Source organism: Aythya marila (genome assembly GCF_965140915.1).
Source record: "Aythya marila genome assembly, chromosome: 2".
In the NCBI taxonomy this organism is placed as follows: domain Eukaryota; kingdom Metazoa; phylum Chordata; class Aves; order Anseriformes; family Anatidae; genus Aythya; species Aythya marila.
Genome location: NC_139043.1, coordinates 80,520,081 through 80,547,124, shown reverse-complemented (window position 1 = coordinate 80,547,124; position 27,044 = coordinate 80,520,081). Strand labels below are relative to the sequence as shown.

The window sequence follows — 27,044 nt, the reverse complement described above, 5'->3', positions numbered from 1 at the left end:
GCACTCCCAGACAAGGAGAACGTGGTGCTCCAGAAGAGACACCTTCCTCAAACTGGAGAAATACTTTCCTTCTTTTGAGAGCTGAATAGAGAAGCAGCAGCTCAGCAATGCTGGGATTTATCCTGCAGCTAAAATGCTGTTGGTCCATTTAGTAAAAGACTCGGTCATGGCAGGGGGGTAAAGCACCAAGACTGCTGATATTTTCAAATCTCTTAGCAGCAGTAACCACACAGCAGCTTTTCTGCAAAACAAACAAAACAGGAATCCAGTTAATTCAGCAGTGTGCTTTTTTATTTGGTTAAGCGTTCTAGGACAACCACATGGCGGTTTCTTTGTGCATAAGGAAAAGAAAGCAGTGCTGAAGCTTCTTGCTCACAAAGGGTTCTTGCAGCCACCTTATTAAAAGACACCTTAAAAAGACAAGGCCTCTTTGTTAAGGGCAGAAAAGGCCCTGGAGGTCTCCCTTGAAATGTAGCTACTCTGCTTTTTTTTGCCACTCTTGTCATACAGATCCCAGCATAGAAAGGGAGGGTGCGAACCTCTCCATTTATTTGTGTTACCACTGCAAGCATTTATGATGCCAGGCCTAAATCAGCTGGCACTTGAGTGTATTATTTTGGGTTAAATGTGGCAACCACACTACTTGCCTGATAAAAATAGCTAAAGAGATTCTTTAAAAACAAAGCAGTGCTATGACTTTAGATCCACTCATTAAGTAAACTCAAATAAACGCCAAATAGAAAAACACTCTCAGAGGAAATACTGCAAAAGCCAAAAGCAGGTTTTCCTGCAGGTTAGATCATGGGTAAGTTACTACGTTACAAAATTATAAAAGGTTTATTTAAAAATAATTTTGACTGCTGCTGGACAGACAATTTATCTCAAAGATGATCTTGGTTGCAATAGAAATTTGTGTAATACGGTGCTTCCTGGTTGAAAGCGGGAGAGTTTTCAGCATTTGGTTGCTGTGCAGACAGCAGCTTGAAATGGCAAACACAGATCAAGCAACTGGGAAAATCAGTTTTGAAATTTACTATGTAGAAGTGCACCAGTGTTTGGACCAAAGCTTCATGTAACCTGTCCCAGCACCAGTGAAGCAGGGATGAATGCTGAGGATCGCAGAGAGCTATTAATTTCCAGTGCATTCCCACTGCAGAAGGTGATGCTGGGACACTACGCATCAGGAAGTTATGGGGCTTCACAGGGCAAGCAGGAGATAAGAACAGAGCCTTAGCCTTCACTGACCCCCAGTGTACCATGGAAAGGCTGCTTCACATACTTAAAATAACTCATTTAAAGATAAATAACTGGTGTGGGACTACACCACACTATTATAAAATCTGTGCTAATCCTATGTTTAGTCAAAACAGAACAAAAATTTCAACCGCTCGCAATAATCTGTCTTTTTTAGATGTTTCTGGACAAAACCCATTGCAAGTAAAACCCACCACATCTCCTGCCCTATTGAGTGGATGGTGGATGATGGCAGCACTAAAAACTTGCATGCGGTGAGAAGTGGACCACGTTTATTTTGGTATCCTTGTTGTTACGCATGACGCATGATTAAAAGGAAGTGGTTTTACAGTGTGTGTGTTCTCAGCCTTGTTCGCATCTTGACCCTCCACCGAGTCATGTCCAGAGATGCCCCCAGAAGCTCTGAGTGGTTCCCAAGGTCCTTCAAGAGAGGCCCCACCTTCTGTGGTAGTTTGTAAAAAGGGGCTGTGGGAATTGGTGTGCTGGTTTATGGAGATACCGCACTGCCTGAGGTAGCCGGATTTTGAAGTGGCTGAGTGAGCATGCTTTGGTCAAAGACCAGAGACACAACATGGGAGCAACTTTGCTGGCCACCCTGGGGGAGGTAGCCAAGCCAGCCTAAGAACCACGAATTAAGAGCTTGTTGATGAAAAGGAAAGGACAGGGAGCCAGAAAAAAAAAAAAAAAAAAAAAAAAAGGTCAAAGAGATGCTGTCAAGATTGTTCTGACTGCTACACACCAAAAGAGCAGAGAAGTGCCCTGTCAGAATCGGGTCCTCTAAAGTGTGGAGCAGCTTCTTTTCGGGGACACCTCACTTTTCTTTCAGTACAGTTACTGGAACTGCCCTGAGGGTCTGGCCCGGGCTTTTGCTAAAAAGTAATTACTTTTCATATTTCTACCCCTTTAAAACCATACTCCTAACCACAGCATGAAAACCTGAAAGCTTTCAACACTGAGAAGTTATTGGGTGAAATCCTGCCCCATGAGAGTCAGGGGGAGCATAACCATTCATTCCCTCTAAAATGGCCAGGGTTTGCAGCACATATGGCTTCATATATATGAGGGGTTTTGTACATTGCTGTGACTTGGTATAAGTGATAGGGCCAGCTTATATTTTGAATGCTTTCCAAACAACAGTGAGGATGGTGGTGGTGAATATATTTTGGCCTGTGCAGTTAGGACTGTGAGAGGTTTTCGGCCTCCCACTGATCCCTTACACACAGGGGTTATGGTATTTACGTCTGAAGAAACACTGGGGACCCTATACAAACCTTCTGTTTGGCAGCTCTTTCAGAGGGATTATGGAGCCGGGGGTGCTTGGGACACACAGGTGCCTTTAGCCTTCTTCTAGTGGAAAACAAAAAAGAAAGATAGTTGCCATTATCAGAGTATTAATTGAAGATCAGTCCCATTTTACCTCTAGTTAATATAATGGCAGAACACTGCAACATCAGCATGCTTGGTGAAGCTAGTTTAGAAAGTGCAAGAGGTACAAACAGAAAAACACCAGGGGAGGCACCACAAGGATAAAATGAGTTGCAAGGTTTCTATGAGGGAAGGATTTTCCCAGAAGAAAATTGGTGATAGGAAGCAGCATACCAGGTGAGCAGCTCGTGTCTTTGCAGCATTTGGAAAGCCAGCCTATTCTCCAGATTGCAGCAATCAGAGCTTCACTGGAGCAAAACTAAAAGGGTTGAATGCTATCCTATGAAATTCTCTAAAGTAGGTGACAAACTCCCTTATTTTTACTGTGTATGCTCATTTATAAATCTAATAATCTTATGGGCATTGTTGTTCTGGGACATCATCAAGATAATTGAATTTCAATGAAAGTGATAACAATTTATTTGATTATTAATATTTCCCATTTCATCCTATTTCTAGTTATCCTTACTTTGTGTAACAGGAATGTCTCTCAAGGTTAGAGCTGTTAGGATACTACTCAGTCCATCCTCCCCAAAACTCACACCACCTCACCAGCAGAACTACTATTGTTTTATTATCTTTGCAAACTTTGATCTTATTTTAATAAAATTGTTGTATTAATTAATAAGATGGTTTACTAACTCTTAATGATGGCTGCAGTTCAAAAGGCACCTTGACATATAAATCCTAGGTACTACAGTGGTCATTTTATTTAACATAGATGTGCTTTGCCTGTAAAGGAACAGTGAATATTGCACTTGAAACTGAAAAAAAAAAAAAAAAGAAGAATAAATAGGAACCTGCTCAAAATGATCCCCCCTTGAACCACTAAACCACAGCATGGACTCAGTTAGATTCAGCCAACAGCAAGCTCATCAACAGTCTGAATCTTCCATACTTACTGACCACTTAAAAGAGAAATAATCAAAATGATTTAAAATCACACAGATTCTCCAACTCAGCCAAAAGGAATTTTTTGGGTGAACAATGGCTTTATTTCTTCTTGCCACTAAGCTGACTATACTTAAAGGGCAAGAAGGTGCTAAAATACAAAGATATGCACTGGCTGATGTTCCAAGCTGTACTGGGAAAAGTATCCCTTGGGAAGAGCTAGAGTGAAATCTAACAGCACTCATATAGGACTTGAGGACAGCCTGAAAGACTTTTCAAAGACGCAAGCAGAATCATCCCCAGCTGAAAAACTCCTCATATTACCATATTTCAACATATGGTAATTCTGTGTACATTATTTAAACAACCCTGTTTTGCTAAGAAATGGATCCACTCAGCAACACACACCAGTCCCATGATGATATATTTCTTCCCAGCCATGCAAGAACTGATAAGCAAGCGTGAGCATGCAAATTAGAACAGCTAAGTAAAAACAAAGGGACACACATGGCTCACAGTAGCAAGAAATACATCAGAAAGGTGGACTCAAAAACAGATGAGAAAAATGTCAAAGCAAATAGTGATATTGCAACATGAGAAGGCAATAGCAGATCTACAATGCACAAGGATATTTAAATTTAGGGACCTGAAGTCTGCAGTGGAGCTTGTGGTCTGATAACCAGGGGTGTTTTAAGGCAGCAGTTGCACTTATTCTCCAGCTAAAGGAAAACCAGAATGCTATTAAGTGTTTTTCCCAGAATATTACCATCCAACAATTGTCTCCTACAGCTCTTGTATTCTGCCATCATGCAATGCTGTCGTTTCAGGATGCTTCATGCCAGATGGCAGCTAATCCATGAAACCAATAACATGAAAGCAAAAACTCATTCACGTAGCTTCAGAGTACTTTATGGTCATAATGAACATCAATGAAGTGGCATTATAGTATTTTACATGGACATTAAAAACTTTGATAAGTCATGATAATTCTGCAGTGGGGCAGTATAAGTTATACAATTGTGGCATAATGGCATGGAACACAAAAAAATATATATATAAAAAAGACACAGTGATTATATACCATTTTTCCTTGATGAGAAGCTTCGAGATGAAATCTTTGGCCTGATCAGAAACACCTCGAAATTCCTCATCTTCAAAATCCCAGCTGCAGGCCAGAATATTGTTGAGGGTCTCATTGTCATCATCACCCAAAAAGGGAGACAATCCACTGAGGCTAAAGTAAAAAGAAATATGTTAAATCCTTCTTTGCCCATTTCTGCACATAATCTTTGATGTGCTGTCTGTGATCATTCTGTTACTCCTGGCTCACCTTGCAGCATGCTACTGTCTAAGAAAGTTTCCAGACCATTCCCACTTTCTCTTTTACTTATATTTTTTAAATAATCACCCTTTTTCCCCAACAAACCAAGCATTATTTTCTTTCATTACATTCTTTCATTTTCCAGACCACTGTCCACTCTTGTACACACCTACTGGCAGTTTATCAAGAGGTCTACATTATTCTGGAAGTGTAATGTCTAATTGCTCAAGAGAGATGCTCAATGGAACAAAGAAGAAAAGTTGGTGGTGCTTGAAAAAGGGGGGAGATTCCTGAATGTGGAATTTGGAAAGAGGCCTACATTTTCTATTCTGTCTACAAATTTTGTCAGTCTTCTAGTATAACAATCTATTTGGATGACTGACACACTTCAACCTAAAAACAGCATACAAAGCAGAGACTGAATCCTACTTACAGCATGTAAGCAATGACTCCTACACTCCACATGTCTGTAGGAAAGGAGACAAACTCATAATTCACAACTTCAGGAGCAAGAAATTCTGGAGTCCCAAAGTTAACTCGAAGTTTTTCCCTGGGTTTATATCTAGGCAAAGGAAACATTAACAAAGGACATCAAATACAGCTCTAAAGTTATGTTTTAAGTTGTCCAGTTGGATTTTGGAAGCATACAGGACATTCAGGAGGAAATCAAGGACAGACAGAGGTACAAAGGAATAATAAATGTAAACATATATAAGAATAAAAAATGTTTGCAAGCTTTATATCATACTTCAGGACAAAAACAAATGGCATAATAAAGGAAGAAATTCAGATTTCAAGGACTCCTCAGGGAGGCTGTTATCATCCTTTTGAACCTTCCCCATATCATAGACCTGGGATTTTTAGACAGTGAATTATTCACTGAGGTATTGGTATCTTCTTAAACTAGAAAGTGATATAGCATGGTTATATTGTAACAGCCTTTGATGGCCTCTTATACTCTCTTTTGAAGAACCTCCTAACACTGGGGGCAGGAGACCAGACAAGAGTCATCATCTTTTTTGTCCTTTTCAGCTGTTCCGATATACTTTTATGTGCATGCTCGATCAGAATCAGACATCTTTCAACCTTTCACCCAAAAAAGACTTCAGAACAAAACTTTTTTACTCAACTTCAAACATTCCATATTAAAAGATGTCCCTAGTTAAAAGATCCATACATAAAAAGATCCTTGTCCCAGGAACAGCAGGAGACCATTGTGTGTCAAATGTGTTGTTGCAGAGATGTGATACTTTTTAAGTTGTTTCCTAGTTCATTTACAACTAGCAAGAGCACATGCACATACCTTCTTGCCAATCCAAAATCGATAATTTTTATTTGATTTGCAGCTCGGTTCACACACAGGATATTCTCTGGCTGCCAAGAGAAACCAGAAAACACTTCAATGAGAAACAAGTATGACAAATTGGGCTTTTAGCAAACTGCAGCATGAAAAAAGCATCTTTTGCTTTCCTCCTTGGTCAGATTTCTCTGCATGGGTACCCCCCTGCTATCACATAGCAGTCGAGGTTGGGTGTTCTGTGCCTTGTAACTGCTTCTTCTCCTTGGCAGTTCAATTTGACATAAGGCAGCAGTTCAGATAAAGAAGTCATTAGGGAAAGTGGGGTAGAGAATGCAGACTTCCAAAGGGACGTTTCAGGATGCTGGCACTGTGGTTTTACACACCTTATTAAGCTGACACTGTAATTTAAAAAAAAAAAAAAAAAAAAAAAAAAAAAAAAAAAACAACAACACCTTTTACAATTATCTTTTAGCTTTACGTTTCTGAGTTCATGCATATTGTGGCAGTAACTGATTGAACACTGGTCTGTTATGCTAGCCACATCAACTTCACATTTTCATTAGATATTATAGCAAAAGGTGGGATTCACAGGTTAAATCCCTCTGGATTTTCACATGGCCAAGTGTAGTTCTTCATGCTCTGGCAAGAATCCACTGGCTTCCTAGAATTTGTCCAAATTCATATAGAAGGGACTGAGAATACAATTTGGCCAATTGTCTTTGAAATGTAAATACCTAAAATAGAGTCTTGTATTCACTGCCAGCAGTTTTATAGCTACTCTGTCTTGTTGCTCTTTGAGTCCTCTTTGAAATAAAACAGCCCTCAACACTTAAAACATTAGTTAACCTTTGTCACCATTACTAATTCTTTTTACATGTAGGACTTTTAAACACCATATGTCCATATTTTCTGAGGTCCTGGATAATTACGGTCAGAATGAATTTCTTTCAATTTCAAGCCTTCTTCCTGAAACTCATGAGAAGAGAGGTCTCTGGGAAGAATTTCTTGGACTGTATACGTGTCTTTATGTCAGCAGTTTGACCTCATATTAAAACTGTGCCATCTCCAAGAACATAATTAGCATGCCCCAAAGAATTTTGTAAAATTTTCTAGTTATCAGTATGTTTATAAACAAAGAGAAAAGTGAATCTGGTCATTGATCAACAACTGAAGCAGATCCCAACAAACATCTGCTCATTTGCTTAACCAGTACTATAATATCAACACTAACAACATTAAAGATGTACTATGTTAACTCAGTTATTACAAGCCAAAAACAGCGGTTGTAATAAAAATCCCACCAATGAGAAACCCCTCTTGAGCACTTTTTGTTTCTTTTTGCTTTCTTGTAAAGCTCAGGGATCATTAGGGAGCTTTATAACCAGCCATAAAACTTAAGACATCATCCCCTTTTATTCCTGCACTAAATAATGGTAAGAAACATATCTTTTATTTGATAAAAACCTGGTATAAGGGAAAGATGCAGCTTAAATGTCCAGCTTAATGAAAAATACTGTTACAACATACTTTCTGAGGGGCGACAGTTAATCATTAGCAATCAACCAGTGTAAGAACATGCAATTGTGAATTCATTTTTGGAAAGAAATAAGGGGAAATTTTGTGTATACAGTTAAATAGTTCACAAAACTAAGCAAGCTCCTGATGGAGAATCTGCTACTCTTTTCTGGACTTTCAGCTGTACTGGTAGCTATTGTTAAGTCCAACACAGAGATGCCATATGTGTTCCATCAGCCACTGACTGTTTTTTATTGCTTCCATTTTAGCAAATATATTTTAATGTATTTTCCCTCAGGCTGGCTATCTACTGATGCTGTTTCACGACCACAACAGTGCAGCATAGACCTTAGAAAGATATGTTGGGTTTTCACAGACCACAAATGACCCTTGAACAACCCTCCACTCACTCTTGTCTGGGCTTCTACATGGTAAAAATGCAGTTAATTCCCATGGTTGATGCATAAGACAGAGATCTTGTGCAGCTGGATTAAGTAATAGTCACACAATATCTTGAGATCCAAATATCAAAACTGAAAATAGCAAGATATTGTAGCCAGTTGCTGGATTTCTGTAAATTAATTCCGTAGAAAACTCAAGAGCTATAGGGCTTGATGACATGTGACCACATTTCTCATCTAAATTACTTACCCCTGTAAGGGTTTAACTAATGATTTAAGTGTGGTTAAAGTAAATACCCACCAGTTTAAGGAAAGAAGAATAAGGACTTTTGTTGTTTCTGCCATGGGAATTTGCTAAGCTGTATAGCCTACCCTTAAGAAAGACAATTTCTACAGCTGTCATTGCACAAAACAAACATGTCAGTTCTCTACCTTTAGATCCAAATGAAGAATGTACATTTGGTGCATGTACTGAATTCCCTCGCAGATCTGTTTTATGAATGAAATAGTATCCATCTCTGTCAAATTGCAGTTCTCATCAATAATTCTGTCAAATAATTCTCCTCCTTCCACACTGATGAGAGAAAGACAATGAAGCGGTGACCAAGCCCAAATCCAAACCCATGTAGTTACAGTAATTCATAATTTATACAATTGACTATTTTAATCATTCACAGTCAGGGAGGTTTGCAATATGAAATTGTACTCTGATCTCAACGTTATGAGTACTGGGTTTTGATGCACATTGTCCTAAGCTTCTTCAAGGCTTGAGAGCCCAGCCTCCCATCCATTGAGATATGCCATCTTGGGATGTAATTTTGTACCAGTGGAATTAATGAAGTCACGTGGAAAAACAAGACAATATGCTAGACAATCTGCATTTAAATACTTGGCCTTCTCCCTCAGAGTTTAAGGGGAACACGATCCAAAATCTCAGGGTGAAGCAACCAAAAATCAGTGAAAATGACTTTTTAATGTCTTACTACATTTCAGAATGTCTCCAGGTTACCAATTCATATCTACACAGACTTTTAGCTTTGGTGTTATGCTAAACATGTAGATCAAATTAATAGGACTACATGTATATGAGAATATACTGAAGAGTCAAGATCATATGACTTCTAACCTTTTCCCATGTATTTCATTGTTTTAATTACATTCTTTTTGGCTTCCTTGAAACATCTTTTTATCTTGACTTTAAGCCAGCAATTTTGAGCCCAATTAGCTTGATAAACTAGCATAAAAGCCAGGTTAATCCTTTTGGGGACCCAATATAAAGATTATCTGCTATGTGTACAGTTGGTTCCTCTTCACTGTAAGATGTTTTTTCATCTGCCTCACAGAACTGGAGATATTCTGAGATGTCTGTTTCTTAGCTGACACAAAATACCACATGAAATTAAAGCGAATCTATATAGCAGCTCTTTAAATGGGGTAGTGGTTTTAAAGCACCGGTAGTGTGGACCTTCACTTGAAAAAAATGAATAAATGGTTCCATGGACAACTTTTTCTTGAATTCTTGAATTTTTATTTTTATTTTTTATTCCTGGGGACATCTTTTATATCTTTTCACCTGTTAGAAGTCTTATATCTAATATCAGGAGAAAGTAAGGAGGAAAAAGATAATTCCAACAAAAGTAGTAAAGACAGAAAGGGAAAGAAAAGAACACACTTACTATTCCATTACTAGGACAATATCATTTTTGGATTCAAAGGCATCATACAGCTGTATGAGGTTCACATGATTCAGCTGGTTCATGACACTTATTTCGTTCTTCACTTCATCCTGTAAAAAATAATGAGTACTGTTTCAGAAGCGTTTATTCTAAGAAAGCTACATGAACCAGGACATCATCAGTTTGAACCAAACATCTACATTATCTTCACGTTTTCATTCATGGCACCCATACCCAGGGTTTGCCTTTGATTGCTCCAGCAGTGGTAAATATCTCTGGACTGAACTCATAGCTTGAACATGGGACTGCTTCAGTTATATATTAAGAGAAAAAGGAAGGGGAAAAAAAGAGGGAGAGCACCGATGGGCAACCGGTGTGTTCAAAGATATATAAAGAAAAGAGAGAAGTGAAACAGGACTTGTTTCAACCAGCTGTAGGTATCAAAAATCAATATGTGTAAGAAATGTCCAAGACAGTCCTCAAAACCTCCCTTTGCAGTCAGGGGAGAAAGACTGGTACCTCCATTCAGCCCAACTATTTTACATGCTTTGTAATGATGCCAATCTCTCCACTGACTATAAGGGGATTCTCAGTGATTAGCTTGGCCACAGACAGCTTAGATAGATGGCTGAGACAAATCCCACCCTTGAATGCCATTAATGACACAGCTGTCATGGAAAGGATGCTGTGCATGTCTTTCCTGTGAAAGCAAGCCCCAGATGGCTATGAGGTTTGCAGAACAGGCCAGACCTGTAGCTGAAGAGCAATGTGGGGATCCATTAGGGAAAAAAGACTCTACCAACCTTCTCTTTAGCACCTCTGGCTTTTATAATTTTGGCTGCTAGCTTGAGACCCGTTGCTTTTTCTTCACATTTGTGTACTTGACCAAATCGCCCTCTAGGAAAAGAAGGAAAAAAAAAATCATCCAGTGGTGCTGATGTTGGTCCTGAATGTAAACTAGGTTATACACAACAGAAACGATCCTCTCCCTAATGAGCTCCATGTCAGTTGCTCTATCATTGCTATTTTGTTGTGTACATTAAACTTGTTACTACTCATTTAGGTGCACCAAAATCACACTGTTTTAGCTGATATTCCATTTGTATGATTCAGTAATACTTGCTTCATTACATCTACAAGATTTTAATATGTTACGAGGTATCCCAGGCAAGCTAACAGCCATACATACTGTAAGAATAATAACTCACTTAAGTGTACAGTCTGCCTCTCTCCATGTCATCATTCTACTCCAAGGGAAGGATGTGATTTCATTAGCAGCTGCTAAGACCATGCTGCTATCAGAAATTATATCACTCTACCCTAAATTATGTCATCATGAGAGATCAAGAAACTCTCATCAAGCAACATGGCCTGACAGATTAGCTTTCGGATCTATCTGAAAACATGCATGTATTTTCAGGGATGGGCTGTGCTGATGGGGAGAAACCTACATGTCTCTACATTCTGCTGGCTGCAATGTGAACTACTACAGCAACATAGGAGCACCATCACAGAGCCTGAGGGCAGCTGGCTGACCTAGAACAACACCAAATACAAGCCAAGTCTGGTGGTGCCAAACCTTCAGCCAAAATTTACTCACACAGTAAAATCAGCCTCCTGTTTTCATTCCTCTCTAAAGTACTGTTAGAGCTTAGATTTTCACGACTTTGACTCTAGTGAGGTATGTTGCTTCCATTCACCTCCTGGGGTGTTTGGCTGTAAATTTTTGCCTTGCTTTTTGTGTTGATTGGGTTCACTTGACTTACCCTCCCAGGATTTCATTCTTGTTGACGTTATAATAACTGCTGATCCCCACCCTTTTGGCTGAGACAATCCGGTGATCAAACGGTGCTGGTGGAGTAGAACTATCATCTACAAAAGAAAAAACAAACAGCATATAAGTGGTCACAAGCAATGCCCATATATGTCTCATATATTTTAGTCCCTCTTCCCCACAAATAAGCTAAGAACTGAATATACCTACTGTAAGTTATATAGATAGTTCTTGCTATTTAGAAAGTGTTTTACTCCAGAGCTCTGGTTCAGAAAACAGGGTGTTGTAATTGGGAGCTACCCTATCAAGACAAGCACTCCTAATTTAGTTAGCATTTTCTGCATTGTGAGTAGCAAGAATAGCAAGAGGCAAGGCTAGACTAAGCCTGTGTAGCTTTGTGCCCACAAAGAGCCTGAGCAATTTGCTTAGAAGTTTTGCAAGGAATCTAGCTTTTTCTCTAATCAGATTCTTTTTTTCCCCAGGGACTGTTAATAGATGAGTATGTACTGTAACTCTCTCTTGGGGAAGGAAGAGAGAATGAGATCTCCTGCAAGCCCAGCTAGAAGAGGTCATTTCCCTTCATGGAAACACCTTATGGTGTTCATAGTGCAGAAATCCCTTCTCTACTGACAATCTGATTGACACAACTTGTCATTTTCCCCAACATGGTCATTGCCTTTAAAGATTGGGTCTAGAGCTTGTGAACATGTTGGAGTTTCATCCTGGCAGGTAGCACCTGGGATTTCCACTATGGCTCAGGGCCCAATGTGGTAGGACACATACTGTTCTGAAGAGTTTCTGTGCTTAATAAAAGAAAGCAGATAAAGGCTGAAAAAGGACAGAGGGAAGGGATGGTTTCCCAAGATCACTCTGTAGCAGCTACAGAGTGTTAACACAAATGCAGATCTCCAGTATTATTGTTCAGACCTTCACATGCTGGACCATTCTGCCATCCCGATGTCAAAATCCCTGCTGGAGACCAGCCCTGCATGCCTAATTTCTCTTTGGATTTTTTGCAGGGTGTTGCCATTTCAATTTCATACCCATGTTGTTTTTCATTTGATTGATATTCCCGAGAGCGACCTTTGGCTGACCAAGGTGACAAATACTTCTTCAACTGGTTGGGAGGGCTAGAGCCACAGTGTTTCAACATGAGCTCTCTGGTCTGGAATGCTGGCTCCCTTTTGTGTGGGTCTTGTTGAGCAATTTTAAACCGGTCATTACTCCAGTGAAAATGATTAAAAACACAAACAAAAAACCCATGACAGCATGTAGCTGGCAGGAACACTTTGGTCATTAATGTAACAGTGGATTGTCCTTATTCACAGTGAACGTCCATTTTTCCAGGACACCAGCTGTGTACCTAGATTTTTTTTTGACAGTATTAATAACTTACATGGTCAGGAAGTTAGTTCATGGTCAAGGAATTGTGAAAAGCTGGGACTCCTGGAAGTTTGCCATCTAATTGGGATTCTACAAAGCTTGAATTGCATGTCCTTGAGTATGAGCCTTTGCATGTTACTGAGACCCAAAACTTGCCCAGAAAACCGTTATCCTACAGGAAGAATTTGACCATAATGGCACAAACTCCAAGAGCCCCAGCATGTAAGTGACAGAAGAATGTGGGTTTTGGAAAGCTCACCTCTCAAATGTTAGCAGACTTTGGTCAAGGAAGTGCTCATTTAAAGAGGCTAGATTATGGGCCAAAGTTTTAACCTTTGAGATTTTGTCAGTGACAAACCCTTGGTTTTAATTTTCCTGCACACCAAAGGGAATTTCTCCCTACTAAAGAATGTCCTGCTCTTACAGATGAAAGATGCTCCAATAGAGAGAAACTATCATTAATGCCACCAGTAACAATTTACAAAAGCTTAAGACAGATAACGGAGTTCACAGTTTTAGTACACCATCTCTTACTTCTGCTACCAAATCTAAGAGCCTAGCACAGACATCTAATAACCGTTTCCTTATTCCACTCCACCCTCTACTCCCAAAGCAAAGAAATTCATTGTGTCCTATGCGTGCACACACACATACATAGAGCTTCAAGTGCATCAGGCCACCACCTCATGTTCCATCATTTCATATGCAGGGATAAGCACTGAAATCCTCAAGCAAAAGGCCTAATGTTAGAAATCTCTGCTTCACTCTGCTCCAGAGTTCATTGCTTGAACACCATTTATCTGACTGTTCGGCAGCATCAGTCAAGCTCCCACAGAACAGTCTGTATTTCTTTATTGTATAGACTGCAATTGTTCTCAGTTCAGATTGCAATGGTACTAATAGGAGAATGTTGGTTTTGCAGTCTAAGTCCAGAACATTGTAGATTCTGTGTTAACACATGTTCTTAGTACTTCCACAGGTCAACCAGTTTGACCACATATGATGTAATTTCTCCCACCACTTTATATCTACAAGTTTTAGCTCACTGTTATTAAAAGAAGAGGGAAAGAAGATGGTCATATAATAGTGGAGTAGTTGTGGGAGAAGTAAATCAGTTGCTACTAATTTCTGTCAGAACAGAAGCCTCTAAGAAAAGATGAGCCAACTCCTCAGGCACTAAATTTTGGTATAATTTGATGCAAGCAAACAGAACCGGGGTATTTCCCACCAGTTTAGGATGTGGCCCATGAACAACTGCTTCCCATTGCAGTTACCATGCTCTTCTTTTCCCCCTAATAATTATGATCATGATGTCATTCCTTTTTACAGATGTCTTTGTCACCACTCTCAATACCAGTGGAATCAAATGTTTGGGTTTTCCCTTTAGGACTACTTCCTGTAAGAACTTTTTTTAGTTTTACATATGCCACCAGCACTTTCTGCATCTAGCCTGCTCTGTTGTCATCTTTGACTAGGCCTTCAATGTTCACCCGACGCGTACTGCTACTACTACGCTCAAATTGGTGAGTGTGCTCAGTGACTGAACTATAATTTCCTGTACCTTTTCCGCAGCCTTTACACCTGCAAGGACAAAACATGGCATTAGAGTACAGTACACATAAAGCAGAACAAATTTAGAAATATACATGAAAAACGCACAGACACATATTGCATTAGGCTATTTTGTGTTACAGTATAAAATAATAAGGTCAAATAAACTGGTTTAATAGTCACTTAGAGGAATAAAATGACCTCTAAGTAATTGTGACAGCAAAATGCTTGTCCATTACTGAAATGCCCGCTTGAATTCTACTGGTTTTAACATTTGGCTATCAATCTCACCTTTAAAGCAATGGGAGAGGACTGGGATTTCATTCTGTTCATATAGGTTCCTGAGAGCTTAAACTGGTTTATCCCTGAAGGGCTAAATATAAATGCAGCACAGAAAGAATTACAGTAAACAAGTTTATCAGTTTAATTGCCTGGGCAAAGTTTCACAGTTTTATATTACCAAGTAAGTTACTAAATGTCGTAGTAACTTAATTACCAGTTGGTACGTGGCCTAACCTAACCTTACTTTGCTCACAGGTTACATGATGCTGCAATGTATAAACATGGCAGAGTGGGAGAATTCTCCTCAAAGATTAAGAATAGCATCACATTTCCCATCGTCCTAACCTTTCTCACAAGCAAATCATCACAGCACACTGCCAGTACCATAGATTGTCTGTCTATTCTGAGGGTATAATTTCAGTTTAGAGATTAGATCTCAGACAGGTAAACTCATTTTACACTTTTGCATTAGGCTGTATTTTCACCAATGTAAAGCAATTGTAAAACTTGTATCTCTTAAGAATGTATAGCCTAAGTTTCAGATCTTACCTTCCCCCTGTTGCCTCTTCATCTTGGCTTTGTCCTGCCTCATCTTGATTTGGAGAAAGTGCTGGTGGTTCTTTATCCTCTTTTTCATTCTTATCAACAACTCCTTCCCCTTCATTCTTCCTCTCTTCTTGTTTTTCAGTTACAGACACCTGATGTTCCTCCTTCCTCTCCCCATCTGCTGGGGACTCACTCTCTATCTCCTGCCCAGTTATCCTTTGACAAGCATCATCAACAGCTTCTTCTTCTTGCTGCCTTTCTGTAGTGGAGGATTTCTGAACAGAGCTCCTCCTGTGTCTGTTACAGCTTTCAACAGCCAAATTCTCTTCCTTCTGCATCCCTTCAGGATGAAGTCTGGGAGGATCCATTTGAAGCAGAACAGAACTTTCCCTCTCGGCATTTTCCTTGTTGAGCTTATCAACTTCTTCTTCATGAGAGCAGGACTGGCTTTTCTGGATGGCCCCCTCTGTAAGTAAACAGATCAAGAAGGAATCTGTCAGTAATTCCCTGACAGTCAATAGTGGTATTAAAGTAGGAGTTGCATGCTCAGCATAACTTCCATTGCTTTTTGAACTAGGCACTTGCTTTCCTCTCCTACTTTCATGTTCAACGTAAATGTCTCATAAGCAAGAGAAGAGTTATAAGCTTCAGCAGAGCACTTTTTCTTTAAAACTGGATGTCATGGGCCACAGATTCTTCTCTTTCAGACATAGCACTGGAAAACATTTTTCTCACTCAAATTTATTATCAGGTTAATAAAGCCTTTATGCAAAGCACTTACTTGAGCAGTTTGCCACTATGTGCATAGGCACATGACAAGTTAAGTTTCTTGGATGTGATGGCAATGTGATGTTATTTGGACAATTCTTACCCATGCTGGTGAGCATGCACGTAACCCAAACAAGAGCTGCTCAGGTGAGTAAGGGCTATTTGTGTGAAGAAATAAGGGCTCTGCAGCTGTACCCTTATGACAAGATACTGATCAGGAAAAAAAAAAAAGAAAAAGAAAAAGAAAAAAAAAAAAAACATAATAAAATAAATTCTAACCTGTTGAATCTGGAGGTTTCTTCTCTTTTATAGAATTTGTTCCCGTCTCACTTAAATGTGACTTTTCTTTGATGTCCTGTGGAGAAGGCAATGGATATGTTAGTGCATACAGTGTTCATGTTGCATTGTTCCTCATGAAGCTGCAATCTGATTTTTTTGGTCAAATCCAAATACTCTGTGATCTAACTCATGCTCCTCCTATGAACAACAGTGCTTCTTTTAATCACTACCAAGCTGATCAGCTTGGTACTGGTGTAAAGCAGGAGAAATGATCTCAGTTGTAATCAATATCATTGTTGGCATAAAAACAGCCCAGAAAAGATCAGGATTGAGCTTCAGGGACTGAAAGAAAAGCCTTCCAGAAATGAGCTGTTACCCTGCACTAGCTTTTGCTGTTAAAACTGGGTTAGTTAAAAGAAAACTAGAAATATTTAATATTCTACTAAAATTTTTAGTAACAGTCTTACTGACATATTGCAAAAAGACTTTTGCTGTTAATCAACGTCTGGTAACAGCATTTCTAATGATCCATTAATTTATTACAGGCTGACCGAAACACTTACCATGAATCAGAGTGTATAAACCATCCTGTCAGCTTTACAGTGTTACCTTATCTACATTTTACAATGCTACAGTGACATCTAGAGGTGCTCTATGCTTAGCCAACTCCTTAAAAACTTAGCTATTACTTCTATGTTTGTCCCTATTTACAAATATTCCTCTGCCATTTGCTCAGTGCGTGTTTTCATCGGCCACTCCTTGATGTGGTAGGAGGGTGACCAGTGCTTCTTTTCCACCTACCTTCTACCTTCTTCCTCTAACAAGACCATGAAACTGGCACCATTATTAGTAGTAACAGATCCAAAGGGTGTGAAAAATGCAGATACCTCCAAACATTTTCCAGAGAGACTACTTTCTCTCTTTGAGCAGTGTGGTACATTTCAACGAAGTACACAGGGGTAAGGCACTAAATTTTGAGTGTTTTAATCATGTAAGCACTCCCACTGCTTATTCATATTGTACTCTGGGCATGAGTCAGTCCTGTTACTAAACACATTTCTGGTAATTTCTCTGCATTTTTATGCTTTTTTTAATTTTTTATTTCTTTTAATTTAATCAAGCTATGCAGAAATTAGGCATGAAAGAAAACACCCTGAGAAGCAAAAACAGTTATGAAAAACTGGATAAAACTGCATGGAGGGATTTCAGCAGGACTTCTTCAGAAAATCTTAATCTGCAAGGGACAAAGAAACTGTACTGTGACCGTGAGAGTTGAGAATGACAGTTCTTTGGGATGCAGTCAGTCCCATGAAGGTGCAAGCTGTAAGATGAGAAAGGTCTAAATACAACAAGCCAAGTAGCCTTGAAATATAAATCGGAGCCTTGTTCACATGGAACTTAAATATAAATGTCTTGGTTCCAGGTGGATCACAAAGAATCAGCCAATTCTGTTTTTCACAGTGGAAAGCACTGAAAGAGGCACGGAAAAGCCTTGGACTTATTCATCCTGCAATGTGACCGCAATTAGTAATGCACTCGGATTCCTGTAAGTATGTCAACCTCACCACACCACTGAGGACATCAGCTCTGATCAAATACAGTCAGCTGAGCAAATAACCAGAGAAACGGCCTCCAAGCTCTTTGATGCATGGTGCCAGATTTCACTTCTGCATTCAGAATTAATTGCAGGCACACAGTGCTTCCTACTCAATATTGCTGTAGTTTGCAGGTGTGAAATACGGAAGCCAGCTTTTGAAAGTCCACCTAGTGGAACATTGGATGATGCTGAATATCTGAAACTGCCACGGTGTTACATAAATTACTACAGTGTTTATTCAAGCATCACTTCTGATCTCTTATATTTTAACAGCAGAGGAGGAGCTCATACTAATCCAAATTAGAAAAAGAAAAAACAAACAAACAAACAAACAAACAAACAAAAAACACAAATAAAACATTTACTGGTATTCTTCAGAATTAATCAAGGCAAGTATTATGCAATAATTATAGGTCCAGGAGTGCACGAGAATAAGAAAAACAAGTACAAGGACTAGATATTTCACTGATACAATCTGTAGACACATCAGTGGCCTGTCCATGCACACTCTAGTTTTCTCCACATGGAGTGTTTTTGCTCTTTGTAGCAGCATGTGCCTTCAACTTGTCAAATCGTAGTCCAGCAATAAAAATACGACCTTCCCCTCACCCTTTCAAGGGAAGAAATAATGAGATCACACCAGATCTCTGAGGACCTCATCTGAAAAGCGTGGGGGTTGCTGGCATCCATCGCACCTGCCTGTTCTTCGTAACACGCTTCTTCCTTCAGTCTGGGTACAGCTAAGGGTCTTTTTAATTTAATCCTTATGGAATTTTATTTATTCATGCATTATTCTTCCTGAAATTTGGTTACATGTGACTCTTTTCAGTCCGTACTTCCTAAAATTATGTGAATTAATACTCTCAGTGCAAATTATGCCTCCACCCTATTATTTTCCCATTCTTTAATGACTCGAATATACACAGTGAGGTTTACGGCATTACAGGTATTTTTCCTACTCATACAAGCCTGAATCTTTTAATGAAGTTTTCATTTTAATTCCAGAAAAGGTTAAATATTAAAGGCTAAATTGTCAGCCTACAAAATATACCAAAGCGAAAAAGTGTCTGTACCCACACAAGTTGGCATTGTGTATTCAAAAACACATTTTCCAAACTTAATCATACTCTTTCATATTCATATTTCATTGCTAGACCCTAAGTAAGAGAGAGAGAACGAAAGCCCATGTGGTGATAACAGAATAATGTAAAATACTCTGGTGGCTAAAACTCCAGTATAGATCACAGAAAAAAGACACTTCTGGCAATTATTTAAATTTACTTTAGAAAGTATGACATGAAACCTGCAGAAATTAAGCAACAAGCAATCATAAGTATAAATATAACATATTTTAACAGAGATTTCAAGTGCAGTGAGAAATTAATGTTTTTTATAGACATCTGACTCCTTTTTAATGAGCTGTACTTAGTTAAATTCCTCCTTTATACTGTAGCAGTCCTAACCTTGGAATGTTTTCCTAGCTAACTTTCAATTTTTTTTATTCACCTAATAAAACTCTTTGATTTTTTTTTTCCTACTGAAAAAAAAAAAAAAAAAAAAAAAAGTAATAAATGGCCTCATGAAGCAGCCCCAGGCTTTTAGTTAGAGGTCCTTTATCACTCCATTGCATTTCTCTTGATGTCAGAATATTATGCTTAACTTCAATAGGTTGATACCAAGACACAGAACTTTTCATATGCCTAGAACATGCTTCTTACACAGTTTCTCTTTCTCAGGTTTTTAATATACTTTGCAGAGCTTTATTATGGCTTTTGTATAAGACCTGGTCACCATCCATTTATCAACATGACTTCAGCCACTCAGGCTTTGTGAAGAGTTCTTTTCACTACCAGACAGAAATTAGCCATGCGTTTTTGCACCTGAGCACAGCACGGTGGATCCTCTCAGCATCTCCACACTGGTACACAGGAGAATGTGTCATGTATGATAGAGACTCTGGGGCATCACACTGCATGGTGATGCCTCCTGCGCTATCCCCAAAAGATGGCATCCATCCTTCCTTTGCTCTTCAATATAAACTCTGTTTTTATCTTCCTCCCAAGAACACAGCAATGCAAAATATTCAGTGAATGAATTTCTGATGCAAACTTATTAATGAGAGAAAACATACACATGGGAACTCTACTTTTTTTGGCAGGTGGTACATCTGCTTCCATATCATTATTTTTTGCTATGCTACACAACCCACTGGCACCTTCTGGCAAAAATTTTGACTTTTCATGATCTTTACAGTGCTCCTTGAACTAGATAAACAAAATAAAAATGTTTTTTTTTCTGTATAAACCAAACCAAGTTACAAGACTCTTTCAGTCACACACACAAATACCCCCAAACCATGAGTTATTCTCTCGGAATAATGTCATCCTAGGTGAGACAGCCTCAGATCCACCCCTTCTCCATACTGCTTGATGTCCTCTTGTGTGTGAGAACTGATAGGGTCCCGTGTGCTTCACAGGTGCACATGTACATCATATGTACCTGGGCCACATCCCAAAAACTATCTAGGTGCTATTCTCTACATTTGTCACATTACCATTAAATGTCTCATCCTCTATTGCGGGTTTCACTCTTGTCACACTGTGAGAAAGGAGGCGAAAAGTCCAGCTCAGAAGTCAATAAAACCTATAAACCACCCATCTGTCAAACTACCAGGGAATTTTTTTGCAATTGTATTGGTTGAGTAGCCTCATTGGTATGAGAACATTTCACAGCTTTACATACTTAGCTGAGCTAAGCATGCAACGATATGCAAGGCAAATATGTTCAGACTTCTTGAACTGCTCTCCATAAGTTGCTTTTGGGAAATCATACCGTTGGGAGATTTCCAAAGGGTTACAAACTTCAAAAATCATCCCCTGCAGCTCTGATGACTCACTTTCAACCGGAGTCCAGAAACGAAGCTTTCCTAATAACGCACTTCATTTAACAAGAAGGGGCTTTGGGTGGTGGTGGGGAAGATCTGGGACTTCTTTATTTCCCTTCTACAGACACACATTTTCCTGTGGCACCTCACCACGAAGGCAGCACACACCGACAGGAATGTGCTTGGACTCATCCCAGGCTCTGCTGGGGCCGCTGCCCAGCCAGGCATCGCTGCTCTGCATCACTGGTGTGTGTGCACCAAGCCCAGGGCGCTGCCAGTACGGCACCAAATTAATTACATTCCTGAGCAGCTACCCTTGTCATCAAAAGCCAGCATGGTGGAGAGACCGCCTTTAATTGGTGGACTTCTGATGACTGGCGTGGGCAAAGTCCTCTTGCCTGAGCAAAACCCTCCTACCACTGTCTCCCCTCTTCAAGGAGCCTTTAGTAGGACTCCTCACTGATAACCTGTCTTGTCTTGCTCCCCTGTGCTTACCAGTTACCTCTTTATCTCACATGCCTCTCTATATTTGCAAAGGAATTGTAGTGGATTCCTAAAATGCTGACTGTAACATGCAGCATTGATATCATGCCAATAAGCCATATGAGGATGTACACAGTTATTTGGAAATCAGAGGTGCCTGCTTTAATTCCACATGTTCCTCAGAGGTATTGGGGGAGCAAAACCACAGCAGCAGCAGCGCTCAGGGCAGGATGCTACCCAAGAAACATTGACAGCAGAGAGCAAGTTCAGAGGCTAAATGGAAGCAAAATTGCATGTCATTCTGAATTGGAAGTGCATGACAAACCTCCTGTGGTTGACAGCAGGGAGGAGAACAGGGCAACATTAGATGAAGATGTCTTGTCTGAATAAAACACCCTGGTTTTATAGAAAGTGAGGGGGAAAATTATAACTTTGATATTTTAAAACTCACTGAAAAACTGGAATGCTCTACTGAGGACATATTTAGGTAAATGCATCAGCCCTGAGGGACAGAAAAGCATTCCCAAATATAAAAGCAGCTAAAGCCCATGCAAAGCTGCAAAGGCAGCGCTGACCAGCTGTGTTGACCAAGCAGCAGACAACACATCTGCTGAGATCCTGCAGAAAGACTCTGCCCTCAAAACCACTGAGGATTGCAGAAACTCTTGCAGACAGAAATAAAAAAATCAAAAAAAAAATCAAAAAAAAAATTCAATTCCTGCCTGCTTGGCTGGAATATGAAAAAATCACAGAACACAGCCAATCTGGAGAGAAGGTAAATAATGCATAAGGGAGCAGTTCACATTTGTAGGCAAAATGACGGAATCAGAAGAATGGTAAGAGGCTGAGGCTGAACGGATCTTAAAACACAGGTGGCAAACAGAAGTTTCACTGCAGACTTTGGCTAAAGCAAGCAGTGACTTGCAGTCACACAGTGATACCCTCACAGGAGGGACAAAGGATTGAAATGGAAAGCACGACTCACACTGCTGGGGAGTTTTAGTGTGGGAAACAGCCTTAAATTGCTAGTAGTCATTAGTCCTGTGGCAACGCCTGTAGAAATGGCAGGAGACTGAAATTACAGCAACCTGCAGGCAAATGCAGAAAGTTCAACGCGGCTTTTATGATGGCAACAGAAAGGGACTTTCTGACTCTCCAGGTGAGTATTTGCAGGTTAATAACATAGGATCTCTAAACCATTTAATTTGGAGGAAATAAGTGAAGTATCATTTCACCCTCTTTCTTTATGGGTGGAAGGAGTAAGACTGCAAATGGAGTTACAGAGTCATTTTGCCACAGGATTATCACGGACTACTTAGAAAGGTGAATTTGAGGAAAACCTCAGGACTTTTAAAGACACTTACTGTAGAACTGCTGATTTCCCTGGGCAGTAGTAGTGAGAAAATAACTTAAAACAACAAGTAATGCGTGCTACTCCTCTCAGCCACGTGGTGACGGGGTCATGCTGTATGCGGTGGAAAATGGCTGGGAGACATTTGGCAGCAGTGACAAAGCACGAAGTGTCTGCAGGCTACACAATATTATAACTCCAACCCCAAACAGAAATAAATTAACCTCCTGGACGAGGCAGCAGAGGTATTGCAGGATGGCAGTAAAAGGCAGGAAAGCAGAAATTTTGGTTCAGAGAAGAGTGATCCCTGTATTTTGCAGAGCACAAAAAGTCCCTGTGGAGGCCGTGATCTGGAAACTGTTCCAGCTGCTGCTGTAGCCAGAAGAGAGATTACACACCCCAGCTGCTTATCACCGCTTCTCTACCTCTCTCCCATCGCCCTTTTTCCCTTCCAGCAGAGACAGCAGTCCCCTTTGTTCTGCCTTTTCAACTGCTCTCTGCTCAGTCGGGTCCTGTAAAATGAGCAAGTCGGGAAAAAAATCAAAACCAATCCTACAATTAATAAAGCAGAGCACCTTCCCAAAGAGGAAAGGATGGAAGACAGGTGATTTAGCAGTACTTAAATACTGTTTTTTCCAAATGTATCATGGCCACTTCTTGCACAGCCTACTAGTAATTAAGAATGATTGGATTATTTTGCAGAACCAGGCTGTGGACAGCCAGGTATTTATCAGAACGCTCAGCCACTATTAGGCAGCATGTGCTGGTAGCTCGGAGAGGGTGGGTGACAAATTGGCCCGTCACCCAGGATGTCTGACCGCCTCCAGCAGTGCACACACAAAAGCAGGTGCTGTCTTTCCAAAATAACTGTAGAGAGAGGATCACTTTGGTCGTGGCCATAAGGGAACAGAATAGGGCTGTGCATGTCTGGAGCAATGGCAGGGTTGCTCAGTGATGCAATACGGAGTCCATTTGGGGTAACACTGATTTTGGTCTTACTGACTGGTGGCCAGCACTTCGGTGTTGGTCAAATTGTCTTCAGATAGGGACTGGGGACAGGGACAAGGACTGTGTTCACAGAATTAAGGGTTAATTTTTGCATAACTGGGTAGGTCTGTTCATTGCTATGCCACCAGGTATCACTGGTACATTTCAGGTGCAAAATTCTGCGAGGGTGAGAAGATACCTAATCCCCTATTTCTCAATTTCTTTTTGAGAAATTTCTTTTGTCACAAAAATGTAAAACTCCATTTGTAAATCTATTTTGAATAAGTGGCAGGCAGAGGCACAAGCAACTGACTTCACAGTGTCTCATGCACCTGGCATTTCACTAACTTGCTGAGATGCTGTTTCTACCTCCTCTGGCCCCGGAGAGTCTGTTTGTCCTGAACACTGATGAATGCTGGCTCCTACCAAACTAACAGCCAGGCTCAGCAGTCTCTGCTGAAGGATATCATACCATTTTCCATTATTCTTAATGCAAGGCTGAATTCAAGTCTGCTTTTACTTAAAACCAAGATGACTGAGTGTTTACTAAAGCCAGCTGTTGTTCGCAAGATAGCTTGATAATTTTATGATGGTCCTTTACTAATAAATCAAACGCACAGAGAGGAAGGTAATGACAAGCTAACATATGTATGCTATCTAATAAAACAAACAAAATATTAACAGAGTAATAATATCACCAGCATGACTCCAGACGTGCTCCTGCTGCCTTTGCTAAGCCCTGGTGCTAGACAAGCTCCTACTGAGGCCACTCTGCATCGCCGAAAGTCTGCCTGAACAGCACTGAATTAGCAAGGGGATTACAAATGGAGCTGCTGCTGGAACAAAGACAGCAACCCCACTCACCCCTCCCCTTTTTGAGGCTTTTTTAGTAGTCTGCCACCAGCAAAAAGCCAGCACGATCCCTTCCTCTCTCTTACCCCGTGTTTCTACCACAGACGACAGCCTCTGTCACCGACACAGGCAGAGCTTTGCCTCAGGCTGCAGTGATCACAGCTTTACACGGATGCCCTCTCTGTGCATGGGGCTTTCACAGCAGATGTCTTCATTGGTGTTTTAAAAAAGTAAAAGAAGCCCTAGCTGCAAAATAAATAATATTTGCTCATCAAGGTAAGGGCACAAAAGAAGGAAACTTCTCATTTGTTCAAACTCCCGCATTGAAACCAGCCCGATCTGATGTTCAGAGAAGGCCTGTGAAAAATCACTTTTATTGCCTGTCTCCTTTGGCAGGGCAGCAACTTCTCGCCCCAGTCACCGCTGTTCTGGGAACAGGGCTGTGCATGTTATATCCTTACATGGTGGCAGAGCAGACACTTCAATGGATGGAGCTTTACAAGGCGCTCCGCTGCTGCTGTTCAGCACCGGCCGCCGTGAAGTTTCCCAGGAGGGCTCAAATGCTTCTGGTCTAGCTGAGAAGTGGGGCTGCCTACGAGTAAGCCAGCTGGGCAATACTGGGTGCTTCTGTCTTCAAGGGAGGCCCTTTCCAGTGATAACTTCACACGGTGGCTCTCTTGCTCAAAGCCTTTAGAAAACCAAACTCCCTAAATAACCCTTTAAGTGTATCAAACAGTGAAGACGGTATGTGGTTTTGTTTGTTTGGTTGGTTGGTTGGTTGGTTTTGTTTGTTTGTTTTTGAAGGGGGAAAAATAAAGCAAAGCAGAAAAAGAATATGGAAGGCAACCTTTTTGGTTCACTCTGGGTTCAGCACACTTTGTTAGAAGAAATTCCTTCATTTTCTAGTGCTACTGGGCTTCTTCACCAAACAAAGAATAGTCAAACTGCCTTACAAGGGCCTGTTCTACTCAATGGAACCTTTCAAGAGATTTTTGTGGTCTCTTAATCTGGCCTGTAAAGAACATAACGAAACTCCCATTACGGTGACACAGGCATTTTTTCCCCTGAGGAAGTTTACACAAGCCACAGCTCCGGTTACGGTAACCTTACCTCGGATCCCAGTTTAGAAGCCCTCCCTCCCCACTGATGTCAGCAGAAATACCAGATCGGAACAGCACGCTTAAGTTGTTCTTTGAAATAAAGGACATCATACACATGCACGGCCCCAGTCCAAAGTCCACAGTAGTCATCGGAAGGTTTTTCATCAGTTTCACTGAGTGTAGACTACGCGACATATAGCATGGCTCCTGCAACTTGATTTCCCCCGATCATTATAAATCTGGTGAATATCACAGTCAAATGTATACCCAGGACCCAAACCCACTGAACTCTGTGACAATCTTGTCACTGACCCCTAACTATGTATTATAACTGTAAAGAGATCATTAGAAAAAAACAAATGGGGTTATCACCAAGTAGATTTTTGTATCTTTTCCACCAAAACTTGCTCAGTTTGTTCTAATACGTTTCCTTTTTAAAGCATATGGGTTGTTCTCTCTTAAATGTTAATGAAATGACAGAGCTAAGCATACAGGAGAACAAATCTGTGGCTTGCAACAATTCATGACAAGACGAAAAACAAACCTAGGCTCACCTTTTCAGTTTTCTTCTTGAGCAGGGCACCAGCTGTTGTCTGTGAGAAAATCTGCATCCCAAAACCATGTCCAGCTCCTTTTGTGTAATCACCAAACTTATAAAGCTTACGTTTTTGAACATGGTGTTTTAAGCTTGAATGATGAATTATTAATGTTTTAACCTTTCCAGCCAGAGGCCCTACGAGCTTCTGTATTCCAGAAACGCTTTGCTCCAGTCCATCTAGTCTTTTAACTTGCTGCTCTGCATTCCTGTTTATATCAGAAAGAGATTTTTTCATTTTAAGGCAAAGCCTCTTAATTTCATTACTTTTTAGATTTTTGTTTCTTTCCATCCTTGATCCAGGTTCAGATGTCTCTGCTTTTACAATCTCAATATCTTTTTCTATGCAACAGATTTCTTGAGAAACACTGTTAAGCTTCTTAAGGACATTGTCTTGCAGAGTCAACAGCTTATCTATTTTTTGTTCAAGGGAGGCAAACTTCATATCCATGATGTTAAAACTTCCAGATGTGCTGACATCACTGCTTTCAACACGAAGAATTTGGGGTGGCTCCATTGCGATATCAGGCCCTTGGTTTTGCAAAGCATTTGGATCAAATATTTTGGCCAAGTTGTTGACCTTAGTTGTAGAAGAGCTCTGCCTGCTGGATGTGGTCATTTTGCTGGCTTGTGTAGGAAGAGAAAATGCTCTGATGCTCGGCTGCTTGAGGACACTAGCAGTTGCAAAGGCTTCCCATCCAGACTGCGCAGGTATACAGGCTACTTTGGCAACTCCAGCTCAACTAATTAACAAACTACTTTCATACATTTGACTAAAACAGAGGGAAGAGACACCCAAATTATTTAGGAAGGAAAGCGCCTTGAATCC

The 27,044-nt window shown here is 40.3% G+C and overlaps 1 protein-coding gene across 3 annotated transcripts; it reads right to left on the bottom strand.

Annotated features, from left to right (window-relative positions):
• Window positions 1–27,044, bottom strand: MYLK4 (myosin light chain kinase family member 4). 3 transcript variants are annotated; one of them, XM_082753326.1, is made up of 14 exons: window positions 26,175–27,044; window positions 16,367–16,442; window positions 15,323–15,785; window positions 14,502–14,521; window positions 11,550–11,655; window positions 10,587–10,680; window positions 9,784–9,893; window positions 8,540–8,681; window positions 6,195–6,265; window positions 5,325–5,453; window positions 4,652–4,804; window positions 4,217–4,289; window positions 2,526–2,601; window positions 1–241 (listed from the first exon to the last, which is right to left on the bottom strand). In XM_082753326.1, the coding sequence occupies exons 1-13, from the start codon at window positions 26,832–26,834 to the stop codon at window positions 2,554–2,556; spliced, it is 2,145 nt and encodes a 714-aa protein (XP_082609452.1). In that variant the 5' UTR covers window positions 26,835–27,044; the 3' UTR covers window positions 1–241; window positions 2,526–2,553. The 3 variants fall into 3 exon arrangements, with proteins under 3 accessions (XP_082609452.1, XP_082609453.1, XP_082609451.1); XM_082753327.1 differs by having other exon boundaries at window positions 2,526–2,598; XM_082753325.1 differs by lacking the exon at window positions 1–241 and adding an exon at window positions 302–410.